At 55.7% G+C, this 16,292-nt stretch overlaps 1 protein-coding gene across 1 annotated transcript; it reads right to left on the bottom strand.

Annotated features, from left to right (window-relative positions):
• Positions 1-743: 743 nt before the first annotated feature.
• C1H1orf174 (chromosome 1 C1orf174 homolog) lies at positions 744-9,433 on the bottom strand. Its single transcript, XM_030880658.2, has 4 exons — positions 9,308-9,433; positions 3,044-3,154; positions 1,796-2,284; positions 744-1,343 (listed from the first exon to the last, which is right to left on the bottom strand). Exons 1-4 carry the CDS (start codon positions 9,320-9,322, stop codon positions 1,230-1,232), a joined length of 729 nt encoding a protein of 242 aa, XP_030736518.1. The 5' UTR covers positions 9,323-9,433; the 3' UTR covers positions 744-1,229.
• Positions 9,434-16,292: the final 6,859 nt, after the last annotated feature.

Genomic DNA, 16,292 nt, shown 5'->3' with positions numbered 1-16,292 from the left:
CCGGCGGCACTCTGGGTCCGTCAAGGACAGTGGCCAACCTTACAGGGCAATTCAACTATATTTTGCCCCCAAATGATGTTATGTGAGAAACTTCCGTTGTTCACAGGACATTTTAGAGGGAGGGAAGTCTAACGGCTGTCGTAACTAAACCAGAAGTGTTTGCTAGCGCAGCAACAGTAGGACCGCTGCTCACTCGTGAAAATCCAGCACGGCCCTCCGGAACTGCAGGCAGCTCTCCTCCTGTGCCTGTCACCCGGCGACCAGGCTCCCTCTTGGACGCTCTCCTAGTCACCAGCCTTGGTGTCCTCTGCCAGCAGCTGGTGACAGGAAGGGGCAGCAGACAAGCAGGCCCACATTCCTCTCCGGAGCCCACTGGCAAGAATGTGTCACCAGGCGCTCCTTGAGACAGGGGGAGTGGCAGTGTAGCTCCGGCAGGGCAGCTGCACCAGGTAACACTGCACCAGGGAGAAGAGCACGGCTTCGCTGGATGGTTGGTCCCCACACCACACAGGGCGGGAATGTGCCGAACACCTACCATCTCAGAAACCCCACAGCCTCAAGAGGAGGAGCCGTGTCCCTTCCAGCTCACAGCCCTGCGCTCTCAGCTCTTGGCGCTGGTTAACGGGTGCAAAGCTGAGCCAGCCTCGCACGTGTTAAGACAGGACAGGATCTATTTTCTCCACTTGGCTGTCCAGCGTTTTAGAAAGGAATACAGCTCTAGGGACATAAGCCTTCTTTAAAAATATTTTCAAAATATATTTTATTTCTTTTCCATATGGATTTTGCTGAATGTCCAAGGTACACATGAGCTTCATATACAGAAATAAAGGAGAGTTCTTTAAGAACTGGGATTGAATCAGTCACAAGAATGATCAAATTCTGATTATGGAAAGTAAACTTGCACGTTATCAAAGCTAAGCTTAAGAGTCTCCTTTACAGAGATCTCTCGTTTATGAGAGAAGTTAGCTGGAGCCACCCCGTGGGTACAGATGGGAGAAAACGCATCACTGCAGAAACAGCTGTGCACGCAGAGGTCTTTTAGTCCACGTGTGCCAGTCTCCCCGCGGGTACGTGGCGTTCTGTGCTGCTGACCTTTGTGGGTCAGTTCTGAATTCTGATTAGAAGCATGGACTCTTGGAGATAGGTTTGGTATAAATCTCTAACGTGCTGAACTGGGAAGCAGTCAACGGTACTGAACGTGCAGAGGATCAGTGTGTGCGTCTCACCCTCTATGTTTCTGCACCGTCGGCATCGTCGTCATCGTCGTCTTTGGCTCTGAAATGCATTTTCCTGAATTCGCGTCTGCTCATCGAAGGGCAGGATGACGATGCTGGCGGGAGGTCCTTGGAGGGAAGAGAACACCTGCTTCAGGCACGAGTTGCCCAGCACGAGCACCCGTCTCCAGGCTCTGGTCCCCCCCCATCATGGGAGCGTGCTCCCCACCAGCATGATGGAGGGAGAGAGGAAAGACTCTGGGTTAAAAGCAAAAGCAAGCCCGGCAAATGCGGGGGAACTGCCCAGAGGGCCGCAAACCACGGCCATGACTTCACACCCCGCAGCAGGGTCCAGACTCACGTCGGCCAGCCCGCCCACACCCGCGCTCGCTATGGCAACGCTTCTTAGCTCCCTGCGGGGGATGCCCCACACCAGCAGCCGTTCTGCTCTCTCCTCCCGGGTTAGAGCTCTTACTGTGTTTGGTCTGCACCGGGTGGCACTCAACGTGTGAACTGGGGCCGTGACCAGGCGTGCGGTCTGCTGGGGGCTGCCTGCCCAGGGGAGAGGCCACAGGCCTTACCTGCATGAGCTCGACGTTTCCGAAGAAGCGGCTCACTGGCATCGGCTGGTTGCTGTCGTCGTCGAGAAGGACGCTGTTGTCCATCTGCAGTGGAGGCGTGTGGCTCTGCTCCAGGTCCGCCGCCGCCCCGTCCCTCTCGGGGCAGCCACTGTCGGACTCTCCTCCCGCAGGGGCCCCGCATCTCGGCGGGGGCGGCCTGTCCTCAGTCTCTACCGGGCAGGCGTCACTCATGGCTCCACAGTGCCCCTGGGGGAGTCCTGCGGTCCCCTGAGGAGCGGAGCCACTGGCTTCCTTTCCCGGAAGCCTGGCCCTGTCCTCGGCCAATGCCAGAGGCTCGCGTTGACCTGGGGTCTCGGGGGTCGCTGTGGGCGCAGCAGTGCTGTCGCTCTGGGGGATGGGTTTCTGGAATTCTGACTTCACAAGATGACCTTTGTCGTACTTGAACTTCTTGGACGTGCGCCTGTCGGTGGCTTTTTGTGATGAGGAAGGCTGTCAGGAGAGAAAAGGCAAGGGAAGACCAGACACGCTGAAGGTTACGAAGCAGATGGCAAACAGTTAACAAGCCTCAACGCCAGGGGCGGGCAGTCCTGCTCACAGCAAGCGACATCACCGCTGGAGCCACAACTTACAGGACAGGGTCCTTTCATTGTCTGTCGCCAAAGGGGCGGAGTCCAGACTGACGCTGTCCCCCGAGGGGCGCCCTGACATGTAAAATGATGACCCCAGACCCAGCTTCCATTCGTTTCTGCTGGGCTGTGAGCTCTGATGAGGCAGGACTCTCTGTTCCATGGCAGGAGCGGGCGCTCAACAGGACCGTGAACTTGACTTAGCGCAGCTCTAACAAGCGGCGCCCCAGGAGGGAAACCAGGCCAGTTGCTGCTGTGAAGCCAGGTCTAGCCAGACCGCCGGGCTGCGGCTCAAGGGAGCCGCTCTGGAAACTGGGACCACCGGGCCACCATGGCTGCGTGCCCCTGGCTGGACACAGAGTCCCCTGCCTCCCCACCTGCCCTTTGGGGTGAGCAGCATGGCCTGTGCCAGCATCGCTCAGGCTGCCCAGCAGAGGCCGCTGAGCCCACAGCTCTCGGTGGGTGGGGAGCACGTGCACCGAGGGCGGGGCCTCCTCTGATGGCGACAGCGCCCTGACCTCGCCTCTGGTCTGTTCGCCACACTCAAGGCTTTCTAACGTGACATGTTTCGTGGAGAGGTGGACACTCAGTCCGGTCCTGTCTCCGAGGGGCTGAGGCTCACCTGACATGCCGTCCGGGCAGACGTGGCGACGTGGGCTTCCTGGGCCGAGGCCGATGTGGCCAAGCAGCTCCGGGCTCGGAGGCGCGCCGAGGACCGCACTCCACCTGCCAGCTGGGCGAGATCAGAGGCTGGTCAGAGACCCCGAAGGTGGCCCCTCCCACCCCCATGTTTTTATCGACCATGGAAGGACAGACACCGTGGCCTCTTTTTTTTTTTTTTCGGCTGTGCCGTTTGGCTTGTGGGATCTTAGTTCCCCAACCAGGGGTTGAACCCAGGCCCGCACAGTGACAGCGCCGAGTCCCAACCACTGCACCGCCAGGGGCTCCCCTGATAACGTGGCCTGAATGGCGCATCTGCACAAAGCTGGGTGGAAGGTGCTGAGCCCCATTTCCATGATCCGGAAGCTCGCATACTCTGTCCCCACCTCCCACGTTTTTAGAACCTCCATTTGTGAGTGAATAGATGTTCAGTTGACTTCAGGTGTTTAGAATAAGCAGCCTGTATCCTTGCTCAGAAGGTTCTTGATAAAAGGTGAAAAAGCAAAAGCCCCCCCCCCCCCGCAAACCCTCTCTTTGAAATCACAGGGGAGCCAGGCCTAATCCCATCAGCTTAAAGGAGCTGTAGCTGCCGTCCACAGGCCGCAACACACAAACCGCCCGCCGCCATCTCACTTGGAATGCAAAGGAAAGTCTTCTAGTGACAAGAAAGGAATTAAAACAATGAAACTGACAATCATTTTATTTAGGAATAATTTTAGGTTTTCAGAAAAGCAGCAGAGATGGGAAGGGAGTTCCTGCCCGTGCCTCCCTCATCTTCCCGGCAGCCAACAACCTGGTGCATCTGTCAAAACTAAGCTCAGCACTGACGCGACAATTCGCGAAACTGGGGCTTCATTTGCATTTCACCTGCCTCTCCACTGACTGCTCTCTCTGTTCCAGAATGGGGACCACAGACACTTAGAAAATAACACATAAAAGCGCAAGTGAGAACTTGAAAGTAAGAGAGGTGGGGGATAGTGAGGAGGGCGTAGCGGAGGGCAAGCTTGACAGCGCTGTCCCAGCGGCCGAGACCTGGGGGCTGAGGACGGGGCGGGATGGGGGGCAGCATGCCCAGAAGTGGAGAAAAGAGATCAGAAAGCACACAAGCTAGTTTAGAAATCTTCACAGCAGCATCTCATCCAGAGGCCCCTGGAGGAGGGCAGGCCACCGAGGCTCCGAGGCACGTGACCGCTTGCGGAGGGCACTTAAAGGGAAGGGGAAGGCAGCTTCCACAGCGAGAACAAGGCAGGACGCGCTGATGTGGACGCCCCGGGGCTGGGCTTTGCTCAGAGAGCCCAGGCAGCAGTGTGGCCGCTCATACCCAGGGAACTAAGCCTAAGAGGTTACAGAACATCTCCTGTGGGGACGGCACCGCACCACCCAGTCTCCCTGGAGCTCTAGCGCTGCCGTAGTCGGGAACAGACATTCTTAGCCCCAGAAAGTCGCTGACTATCCTCTCCTTCCCGTTATAGTCCGACTCCAAACATTTCGATGCCGGCTCGTGCCAGGCTCCCTCGGGGGGGACCGGCACTCGTGACAGCGGCCACCATCCCTGAGTGTCAACACACAGGCGCTGTGCTCGTGCCGCGCAGCACCCCACTGCAGATGGGGACTCGGGAGAGGACCCTGCCAAGGTCACACACAGTGATGTCTGGCTTCAGAGCCCCTCCCCCTGCTCTGTCACCAGAGCCACCCGCAGGAAAGCCTTGGCTGCTTGCAGAGGGACCGAGCAGAGAACCTGCCGTCCGGCTCTGGGGCTGCGTGCCGTGCAGGCCCTCTGCTGGCAGCAGGGCACTTCTAGATGCTTTGCACCACAGCTCCTCGGGGGGCCTGTCACCCCTCAGCCTTCTGGGCCCCTCTGCAGAGGTGAAGTCGGTGAGGGTCTGGCTGAGACCCAGGAGCTGTGGTCACAGGCACCTGAGCAGGCCATCTGCCATGCGCACCAGATTTGCGAGAGTCAACTCCAGTGGCATCTGGCTTCAGTTTAATCGTGGGTAAAACTACCTCTAAGGCCCTTGCTCCAAAATGTCAAGAATCAATTACATTGTTTTCTAACTTGGAGAACCGTTGCTCTTCAGGTAGGCAAACTGGTTGCTTCCACGTAAACAACCCCTAAATGAAAAAGCCCCCATCACTGAGGACTTCCTCCTTCCAAGCAGACTAGTTAAAGACTAAAAGGGCTGGAAGAGATCAACAAAACAGCAAGAGGTGCTCCACGAACCCTCCCCCAGTGCAACTGGTGAAGAGTATTAAAAACAACCATTTAAAGCCTTTGCAAATGGTCCTATAAGCAAAGAGCAAAATGAAGAAAGTTATTCTGGTGTCCCAACTCCAAGCGGCCAAGGTCAGCACACAGGACACCCCCCTCCCCCACCAGGCAGAGGGCTTTCTTCCCAGGGGGGCAGGATGGCAGCACTTCTCATTCTGCCCTCACCCCACCTGCTGCGAGGCCAAGTCTCCAGCACACGCTTGAGAGGAGGGGCTCCCCTCTGCCGAGGCCCCACTCATGGAACAGAGGTTCCTGCCTGGGCAGGGCACTAAGGAGACTGGGGCCCCATCGCCCTCGCCCCTCTTAGCGAGGCAGTGGTTCCAAGGCCAGGAGAGGCAAGTCCAGGGGATCTCAGGCTGCTGCCCCCCTTCCCTCCCCAGAGCACTTAGCTCTGAGAGCAGGGGTGTCACACAGAGAAGCCTGTCACTGTCCCCAGCTGGGGAGCCCTGGCTCAGATTCTGCCTGGAGAAGAGGCAGGCATCAAAACAAAGGGCTCTTAATCTCTTCCAACTTCATTTACAACAGAGTGTGGAGAAGGTAATGCCTAAGGGGTCCTCAAGAACAGTGGAAGCTGTGATGAAAGGCAAATGGGAGAAAAGTCAAGATAAAGTGTAGGCGTATAGTCTTCAGGAGACAGCCAGGGAAAAACACAGCAGGAGGATCCCTCCTGGGGTCAGAACAAACATCAAACACTGATCTTAGAGACTATTCCTTCAAAGAAGCCAGAAAGTGATTGGATTCCTTTGTAGAAAATTTATACTCCAGGTCATCGCTGAAAACGACTGGGCGATCAGCTGGCAACTAGCGGAGCTTAAAAGCTGGGTGTGGGGACTTCCCTGGTGGCGCAGTGGTTAAGAATCCACCTGCCAATGCAGGGGACGTGGGTTTGAGTCCGGGAATATCCCACGTGCCGCGGAGCAACTAAGGCCGTGTGCCACAGGTACTGAGCCTGCGCTCTAGAGCCCGCAAGTCACAACTACTGAGCCTGCAAGCCACAACTACTGAAGCCCACGTACCTAGAGCCTGTGCTCCGCAACAAGAGAAGCCACCGCAATGAGAAGCCCGCGCACCGCAAAGAAGAGTAGCACCCGCTCGTCGCAAGTAGAGAAAGCCTGCGCACAGCAACGAAGACCCAACACAGCCAAAAAAAAAGAAAGAGCTGGGTGTGGTCAGAGAAAGAGGAAGACAGCGCCCCTGAAACTAGTGAGACCCAGGTGACTGTGGGCACACCCAACACTGCCCCTGAGGAGCATCATCACAGCTTCAGCTGTGGGAAGGGAAACAGACTCTACCAGAATCCCCATCACCAAACAAATAAAAAGGACATTAACAGTAAAAAGCCTCAGGGTGGGGGTAGGAGACCAGTACCCAGAGCTGCTACAATATGTTATCTAACATGTCCAGTTTTCAAAAAATCATGAAACATGCAAGGAAACAGGAAAGCAGACCCATGCACTAGAATAAAAGCAACAGAGCCTCCCTGTGAGAGAGATCAGATGTTGGGTTTATCAGAAAAGGACTTCAAAATAGCCATTACCAATGTGTTCAAGAAGTAAGAGAGACCACGATCAAAGAAAGATTTGATGACATCACACGAAATAGAGATTATCAATAAGAAGATAGAAAGTATAAAAAAGAACCAAATGGGAATTCAGGAGTTGAAAATTACAATAGCTGAGGTAAAAAATTCACTGGCAGGGGTGGGGGTGTGCTCAAGAGTAGATATGAACTGGCAGAAGAAAGAATAAGTGAGCTTGAAGATAGATTGCTAGATTACACAAGCTTAAGAACAGAGAGAAATAAGAACGGAGAAGAATGAAGAGCGCCCCAGAGACATGGTGGAGACTATTAAGTGCAGCAGCACACGTGTAATGGGAGTACCAGCAAGAGAGGAAGGGGAGAGGGGCAGAAAAAATACTTGAAGAAATAATGGCTGAAAACTTCCCAAATTTATTGAAAAACAACAATGTACAAACCAGCAACCTCTGTTTCTCTTTCTTTTTTTTTCTTTTTGGCTGCGCTGTGCGGCATGTGGGATTAGTTCCCCAACCAGGGATTGAACCCACGCCCCCTATAGTGGAAGCATGGAACCCTAACCACTGGACCGCCAGGAAATTCCCCAAACCCAGCAATCTCAAAGAACTGAACTTCAAGTAGGATAACTGCAAAGAGATCTATAAGCAGATGCAACACTGTTTAAGTGCTGAAAGTCAAAGACAAGGGGAAAGTCTCGGAAGCAGCAAGAGAAAATGACTCCTTAGGACGAGGGAGCCCAACAAATAAACTGTTGATTTAGCAGAAACACTGGGCGCCAGACCACAGTGGGTACATTCAAACAGACTCAAAGTTCTCAGACAAAAAACTGTCAACCAAGAATACTATATCCAGCAAAACCATCCTTCAAAAGTGAAGGCAAAATAGACACTTCCAGATAAACAAAAACTGAGAGCCCCTGTTGCGGCAGACTCCTCTTACAAGAAATACTAGAGGAAGTTCTTTGGGTTGGAAGCAGGTGACCCCAGACGATAATTCAGATCCACAGAAAGGGCTTCCCTGGTGGCGCAGTGGTTGAGAGTCCACCTGCCGATGCAGGGGACGCGGGTTCGTGCCCCGGTCCGGGAAGATCCCACATGCCGCGGAGCAGCTGGGCCCATGAGCCATGGCCGCTGAGCCTGCGCGTCCGGAGCCTGTGCTCCGCAACGGGAGAGGCCACAACAGTGAGAGGCCCGCGTATCGCAAAAAAACAAAAAAAAAAACAAATCCACAGAAAAAAGGGCACCAGTAAAGGTAATTACGTCCTCACGGAGACAGTTTACGTGCATATTATTTCCTTCCCTAAGGTGATTTAAAAGACAGTTGCATACAGTAACACGTATGCAAGTGTAGGCAGGAATGCCCGTAACAGCACAAAGGAGATGCGTGGCATCAAGGCTGTACTGGGCTAAGGAAATGACCACGGCTGGTAAAGTAATCATGACAGTGTACTATCGGGTTTGTAACATTAAACATTTACCACCACCAGAAAAGTGCGTTAAGGGAACAGAGTGCGTTAAGGGAACAGAGCTACATAGACGTAACATTTGTGTATCTCTCTGGAACTAAGCTAGTTCAATCTGAAACGAATTCTGCTAAATTACAATGTACACGGTAAGACCTAGAGCAACCCCTGGGGGAAAAAAAACTAAAGGTTTAAAAAAAATCAATAAATTAAAATCCTACATTAGAACCAAACAGAAGTGTGAGAAAAACAAAAAGTAAAATGACACGCGAACCCAACTAAGTCACTGACGCGCTAAACAATCCCTCAAAAGGCAGAGACATCTGGCTGGGAAAGCGCAACCACGTGGGTTTTCAGGAGACACACTTTCGGGTCAAAGGTACCCCAGGCGCCGCTCCCACCCCCCGGAGGGCCTCCTCCCCAGGCAGGGGCGCATCCTGTCCCGGGCCCTCGCCGGCTACCAGTGCCAGGAACTGGCGCCCCTCCATCCTCTCCACCCTCCGGGGTGTACCCGTCGTCATGTGCCCGCACTTGGGCTGGCTGACCCCGGGCTCGGGTGCCGGCAGCAGAGGCACGCGAACCCCGGGCTGGGCAGCGTCAGGGCACCAGGGGTCCGGACCAGCTCCGGAGAGAGAGCGCCCCCACCCCAGGACCTGATCTGGGAGCCCCCTTCCCAGGGGCGTGGCCTTGGAGCGTCCCTAGCCCGGGGCGTGGTATGGAGGGGGTGCCCTTCCAAGGGCGTGGCCTGGGAGACCCCCTTCCCGCAGACGAGGTCGGAAAAGGGGGGGTCCGCTTCCAAAGGCGTGACCTGGGAGCTCCCTCCCGGGGGTCGAGAGCCAGGCAGAGATCCCCCACCTCCGCCCGAGGCGTACCGTGGCTCCCCTTCAGCTCCCAGAAAGTTGGCGGCGGCACCCCCCACTGCGCCCGGCGCAGCTCCCGCCCGGCCTCCGGCCCCTCACCTTCCGGCTCCTCATGAGTGTGAGCGGCGCGTTGCCGCCCTCAGCCCCGCCGCCAAGCCCCAGCACCGGGCCTAACACTCTCCAGCAGAGAAACGACCCGGCCGCCCTCGGCTCGCGCCGCGGCGTCTGACGTCACCAGAATGCTGGCCAATCACAGCCAGGCGTCTCCAGGCATGTGACCCAACAAAGTCGGCGTTTTACGTAGCTGGCGGGTCTCACGGCAGTGTTGTGAGGATAATCTCCCTTGCGGGCCCTCCGGCCGCCATTTTTGAGCGGGGCGGAGGCCATATTTATGAGGGTCGCCTCCCTTAGTGTCTCTGCGGCCGCCATGTTTAAGAGGGTCGGTGGCCATAGTTTAGAGGGGCTTCTCCCTTGAAGGCTCTGCGACCGCCATGTTTAAGCGGGGCGGCGGCCATGTTTATGAGGGGCCCCTCCCTTGACGGCTCTGCGGCCGCCACGTTTAAGCGGGGCGGCGGCCATGTTCGTGAGGGGCCTCCTTTGGAGTCCCCGTCACGCGCGTGGAGGCTGGCTGGGAGGGCCTGCGCGGCGGTGTCTTCCACCCCGGTCCGGCAGGCGATTTTCCCGGGCCCCGGCCTTGGTTGCTGGGCCCCGGGAGCGATGCTGGAGTCCCTGGAGGTGGTCGCGCGAGGCCGTTCCCCGCCCTGGCCGCACTGCCCACCGATGCAGTGCTGGGTGGGCCGGGCCCGGGGCTGCACGGCGAACCCGGCCCGCGTGGGAAGGGACGGCGGCGTCTCCCGCCGCGAGCCCCGGGGGCGGCCGCCCTCGGGTGGGTCCCCCGCGCTGGCCCGCACCTCGTCTCAGGCACGTGCGTCGGCGCCCCGGGACCGAGGTCCACGGACGAGGCTAAAGCCCTCCCGGTGCTCGCGGCTCCGGGCCCGGGGCCGCAGGGCCCTTTCGGGCCGGGGGACACCAGCCTCCGTGCCCGCTGTGGCCCTCCTCCCGGAACCACCCACTTTCTCATCAGGGACGCTGGGACCACGCGCTCTTCACAAATAAACGACAGTGCTGTTTCCTTTTGTTGTTACTGTTTTTTTTTTTTTTTTAAACAGATGAGAACATTTAAATCAGGCAGTTTTGTCAATTACGTTTTAAAATTAAAGTATAAAGGTTGAAATATGTACCGCTCGAGGGTCTCTCCGCGCGTGGTTCCCTGGCAGAGGCGTGATTCACCGTCTCTTCCAAAGGCTTCATGGTTTCTGCCCTGACGGAATGACTCCCTCAAAGCCTGGAAATACAGTCGATGCCTCTTTTCAGTGCATAAAAAATGTGGGCCCTTCAGGATCCCGCCAGAGCGCTATGCAGACTCTCCTCTCTAGACACGCGTCCTTAGGTAATTAGGGCTGCACCTGGGGTTTTGCTTTTGGCAGTGCGTGAAGACACGTGCAGTCCTAGGGTACACACGCACGCACGGACACGTGCACACACATGCACTGCACACAATTGCACACACCCGTGCACGTGCATACATGTGCATGCACAGGCAAACACCAGCACAAGCTCACCTACCTGGCTATCCTATCCATCTTCCTTCCCAGTCCCATGCTTTTCACCGGGTTGTTCCCCATGGTACACACCTAAGGGAAAAGACAAATGTGGGCTGGCAGGAAATCCTTTTGAAGGGGAAACTAACATAATCACTGTCAGCTGTTAAGAAAAAAGCAAAGTGATATGGGTGTTAAATACCTAACCTGTCCCATTTTCGCTGAAGTCGGTTTCACAATGAGCTGGGTTCAGTGATTTCATTTTGGACTCCTTAAGAGCTCCGAGCTCTCAGTTCTCATTAACTAGGGGCTGATCGCCACAAGCCAGTTTTGGGCTCCATGGTGGTTTATGGTTAATGTCAACTGAGATACACACCGCACTGCTTGAGCGTGTCCGACTGTGGCCGGATCATCTCAGTGTCATCTCGAGTTTAACGTCCCAAAGGAGCTCTTGATCTCTTGTCACAGATATGCTCTGCTCCCCCCTCACTGCTCCCCTGCCTCCAGTTTACATAGGTGGTATTTCCAGCTGCCCAGCTGCTCTGGCCTGGCACCCAGGGCCAGCCTTGACAGCCAGGGCATACTCACGGCCCATGTTCCATCAGCCACCATCCCTGGTCCGCCTTCCCTTCTTGCCAGTTCTGCCCTTGGCAGTCAGGGTGGTCGTTGATCAGTGACCTACCCCACTGCTAACGGTCTTCAGCACTTCGTCACTGCTTCTAGGATCGAGAGTGACAGTCCTAATACGACCTGCACAGCCCAGCACAGTGCCTGGCACAGTGGCTACTCAATGAATGATGGTCGAATGAATGCTCAGAAAGCCCTCTGAGGTTGCCCACCGCTGCCCCTCGTCTGGACTCATCTGGCCCTGTCACCCCCTCCCCTCCCCCTCTGCTGAGCTCCCCGCTCCCCTCTCAGCCCCCACCCTGCATGCACTATTCCCTCTGCCTGGAAAACCTGCCCCCCAGCCCCCCCACCCATTTTGCCTGGCAAGTTCATTCTACAAATCTCAATGCAGCTTCAATTTCACGTCCCGGTTGGGGGGCAGTGCATTACCAGATGTTCCCCCCCAAACCCCAAATTCAGCCTGTCAATTGTTTTTTAGCATCCTGAACTCTTCCCCCAGGGCGTAGAGCCAGCTGGCTCTCCTATCCCCTCTCTCCTGGAGCACTGCAAGGCATCCCTTCACTCACTCACTCCATGTGTCTGCTGAGCTGTCATGGCCATGCTGAGCTGGGCCTGGGGTCCCAGTGGTGGTGGGCTCATGCCAGTCCTGCCTTTTTAGTGGTTTAGCCCCACAGGGGGATGGGCGTTGCTGGAATAATCACACGAGGATCAATCCATCTGCATTGGTGGTAAGAGCCACAGGGGAGAAGCCCTAGCACCTGGGGTGTCAGACCCACTCAGGGGAATCAGATAAGGCTTCTTGGACAGTGGAAGTGGATCAGAAGTCACCTCTTCTCTCCAGGACCCAAGTCCCTTTCAGGCTCTCCAGGAGGAAGCAGGCAGGAGCCCCTGCCTGGGCAGAAGTTCGCCCCTCCTGATGCAGCGGGAGGTCCTGCCCTGGTGGAGCAGGCGTGCTTGGATTCTCCGCTCTGCACACCTCCCAAGCCGCCGTGTCGGGACGCGATCCATCCTGGAGGGCACACAGAGGACATGGAACCAAAATCATGCCTCTGCACATCCCTCTGGGTTCCTCGGCACCCTTTGTCTCTCGTTTTCTTCCTGAACGGCTGTACTCCCTACCCTGCCGGGGTTAGGGGCCCAGAGAGGGGCGTCCCCATGATGGCAGGACATTGGTTCTCATTGCCGGTTGGTCCCCCACGTGGATTGAAAGCTCCCTGAAGGCAGGGACTGTGTTCTGCTCAGAACCCCATCCCAGAACCCAGCCAAGTGTCTGGGACATGCAGGCGGGGGCTCGGGAAGCACTGATTGAAAGAAGGATGGTGATGATGACACACAGGAAGAAACTGAAGATGGAAGATTCTGAGGAAACTTTGTATTCCTCAGAATGCAAAGGTTTCCTTCGTAGCTCACCTCTCCTGCCTGACTCGGCTGGGTAGTCACAACCCTACAGCCGTGCAGCTGTCGAATTCCTCTCATGAGTCAATCCCACGCAAATTTGCCAAGGTCCTAGCAGGAGCCAGGCATCTTCAGGACCCAGAGGTCGACAAGGACGTGCAGGCTCAGAGCCTTGTAGGACACACAAGAGGCGCACAGAGCTCCTGCGACCCAGAGAAAGTGCAAAGAAGTTGCAAAGGGACACTGGTGTTGAGCAGGAAACAGTCTCTGTGGAGGGAGGTTGGCCAGGGAAGGCTTTCTGGAAGAGGTGGTGCTGGCCTTGGGCTTTAAACATATGTGAAGTGTCAACACCGAGGCGGGGCCGCCCTTCGCAGAATCTCACCAGTGGTTAAACATCAGTGCGGTTTCCGTAGGCTGCTTTGCAGGCTAATCAAATAATCTGTGACATTAAAACATTTGAGAACAATAGGGCATTTTCTGCTTCACATCTCCTACAGCCTGCTGGGAAGAGGGGCCAACTGTGGGTCTATTAGACAGGCTCATGTTTCAGCAAATTCACGATCAGCAGAAAGACCTGTGTGAGGGTGCTCTCCTCAAGCGCACGGCTGTTCCTACCTCCTCTTTGCCTCCCTGGCAGGAGACTTGGAGGTGGCCTCATTCAGAATTTCTTGATCTTGTTTTTCCTGGTTCACTTGGCTTTCCATTCTGGGCTTCTGTCTTTTTTTTTTTTTTCGGTACGCGGGCCACTCACTGTTGTGGCCTCTACCGTTGCGGAGCACAGGCTCCGGACGCGCAGGCTCAGTGGCCATGGCTCACGGGCCCAGCCGCTCCGCGGCATGTGGGATCTTCCCAGACCGGGGCACGAACCCGTGTCCCCTGCATCGGCAGGCGGACTCTCAACCACTGCGCCACCAGGGAAGCCCTGGGCTTCTGTCTTTTATGTGCAATTAATCGTGTGTGTGTTCTAAAAAATCTAACTGTGCTTCTGTTTTTATTGATAGCAACTCCGAATTGTTTTGGGCAGTAGTCAGGATGTAAATGTAACGAAGCAAAATCCTCATAAAGCCTTCACGTTCCACTGACACCGGACAGGTAGAAATTCACCAGAATCAGCCAGGAATGGTCTCCCGACGCCTTCTGGCTGTACTGTAACTGTCATCATTATCCATTCGTTTCATTCATCAAACATTTATAGAGCTCTCTGTGTGCGCTGCGCTTCATCACTGTAAGAAATATTACAGCCACATCACACAACTCGGCTGACAGCTGGAAGGGGGGCTCCCTCAAAGGAGGGTCTTGGGATCTGGGGGACCCACAGATGTTTACTCGAAGCCAATGGAGAAATAGTGCCAGGCAGTTGAACTTTGGGAACTGCCGTGGTCCCCGTTTGCCCTGAAAACACAAGGAACACACCCTGCCTGGGTATTCAGGGAACCCCAATCAGAATGGAACGTTCAGGACATCATCCTGGCCTAGAAGCTCTGAGTGGTTGGCAGTGTTGGGACAAAGCTACTCCCTGGGTAGGGACATCGCAGTGATCGTGTCCTTTGAATGAAAGGACATTCATTCACAGTGACCGTGTCCTTTGAATGAAAACCCAGGGATTTGCAGAGCCTGGAAAAGCCTACGTTTCCAGCGAGATGGAGAAAACGCCATTTTAGGAGGACCTTTGGGCTGGCAGCAAGAAAGACCCAAAGAAGAAAAGCTCTATTCTGAGAGCTCCTGGGCCCCGGGCTGGTGGAAACTGGCTTGTGATCCTATTAACGTGGAGTGAGGCTCAGACCGTGAAGCGAGGGTGTAAATTAGTCTCTCGCAGCAGATTTACTTCTGCCTCACTCACAAGCGCTGGCGTCTTCCGTGGCCCTCTCGGCTCCTTTGGCTAAAAGTCTGTGACACGTTATGGACAGCCGCCAAAGGCGTGTATTTGCCCGTAAATGTGGCGTCGTTAACTCGGTGCTTTCTCCCTCTGAGGCCGTGTGATGGCCCGCGGGCTGAGCGTGGGGACTATACCCTCTTCAGTCTCTGAGTTCCGGACATCGCCTGCATCCGAGCCCAAGCATCACGGGACCCTGCTACCCCCATGGGGGGAAGGCCACCCGGGAGAGACGGACGTCACCATTGGATGCAGAGTCAGTTAGCGCTGGGAACAATTGACCTCGAGTCTAGGTCCATCCCTCCTGGGGCCTTGCGGGGCTAATCACCAGATCCCAGATCCATTGAGTTTCACCTGGGCTGCAGAGACGTTTCAAGGTGCTGCCCTCCTCCCCCGCTGTCAAGAAAGGTGATGAAGGCCCTCTGGGGTGGGGGGCGGGCAGCAAGGCGGTGGGAGGGCTGATGTGGCAGACGGGAAGCACAGGAAGACGGCAGTGCCCACCCGCCCGCCCGCCTGGGAGATCACAATACACTTAGCCTTCCTTCCAGACACCTTTCAACCACCTGAAAGACTTGAAAGCCATGAATATGCAGTTTTGCTCTCAGAGATGTGAGACAGGGAGATTTTGCACCAGCAGCATTTACTTGGAAACAAGGCAAGGTCGGTGGACCCCTGTCTGTTTCCCCGTCCCAATATGGCAGGCGGCTGGCTCAGAGAGGGAGAAAGGTACTTGATAGGGGAGGTGGTTAATTCACAAAAACAAAACCTGCGGGAGTCCACAGGTGAGCCGGGATCCTAAGGGATGCTGGAAGGGCCCCTACTCCACCTTGGTGAGTGAGGTCTGCCCTGATCCGCCAGCACAGGCAGCAGAATGACAAAACGGCCGGCCTCTGCCGGCGGTGGCTGGCTTTTCTGCCCGCAGGAATCCCCGTGTCCTTGAAGGGCATCTGCCTCCTAGCATCCCCACACTGGCATCCCCGTCACGCTGCTTCCTAAGAATGCAGAATAGATTCAGGTCAGTGCGTTTTGAGGCAGCTAAACGCTGGATAAATGTCACCGTACGCAGATTTAAGTGGCACAGCCAGGGTTACCTGTGGTCCCTTCCCAGCAGCTAACAGATGTGAGCTAATGTCGTGGATGTAACCTTGCTCTCAGGGGGTGCCTCGCCAGGGCTGTCTGGCTGCCTGGTTGTCTGTGGCCTCACCTGTCTCGCTCAGGTGTGGGCTCCCCTGCTGCCTTGCTCCAGCCTTCTTTTCAGTCTGGGCACAAAACGGGAAGCAGAACCTGCTTTGTTATCTGGTCTCCGCACACATCTCTCAGTTTGTGGGGTGTTGGCTCGTGGACAGCGGGCAGCTCACAAGGTTTGTGCCTTCTTGAGGCTTTCATGACCGAGCCATCTGGAAATCTTGGACAGTTTCAAGCTAATGCAGTTGGCATGAGCTTAGAGGTGAAAAGGTGGGGATGATCTTTTCCATTGGATTTGCCAGTCCCAGGATCTCCGACTCCAGTATTCTGGAAGACAGATTTATACCAGAGCAGGGGCTGGGAGCTGATACTCATCCTCTCCCTCTCTCTTACACACACACAC

The sequence above is a fragment of the Globicephala melas genome, chromosome 1 (assembly GCF_963455315.2).
Source record: "Globicephala melas chromosome 1, mGloMel1.2, whole genome shotgun sequence".
NCBI lineage: Eukaryota > Metazoa > Chordata > Mammalia > Artiodactyla > Delphinidae > Globicephala > Globicephala melas.
This window is presented reverse-complemented; position numbering and strand designations above follow the sequence as displayed.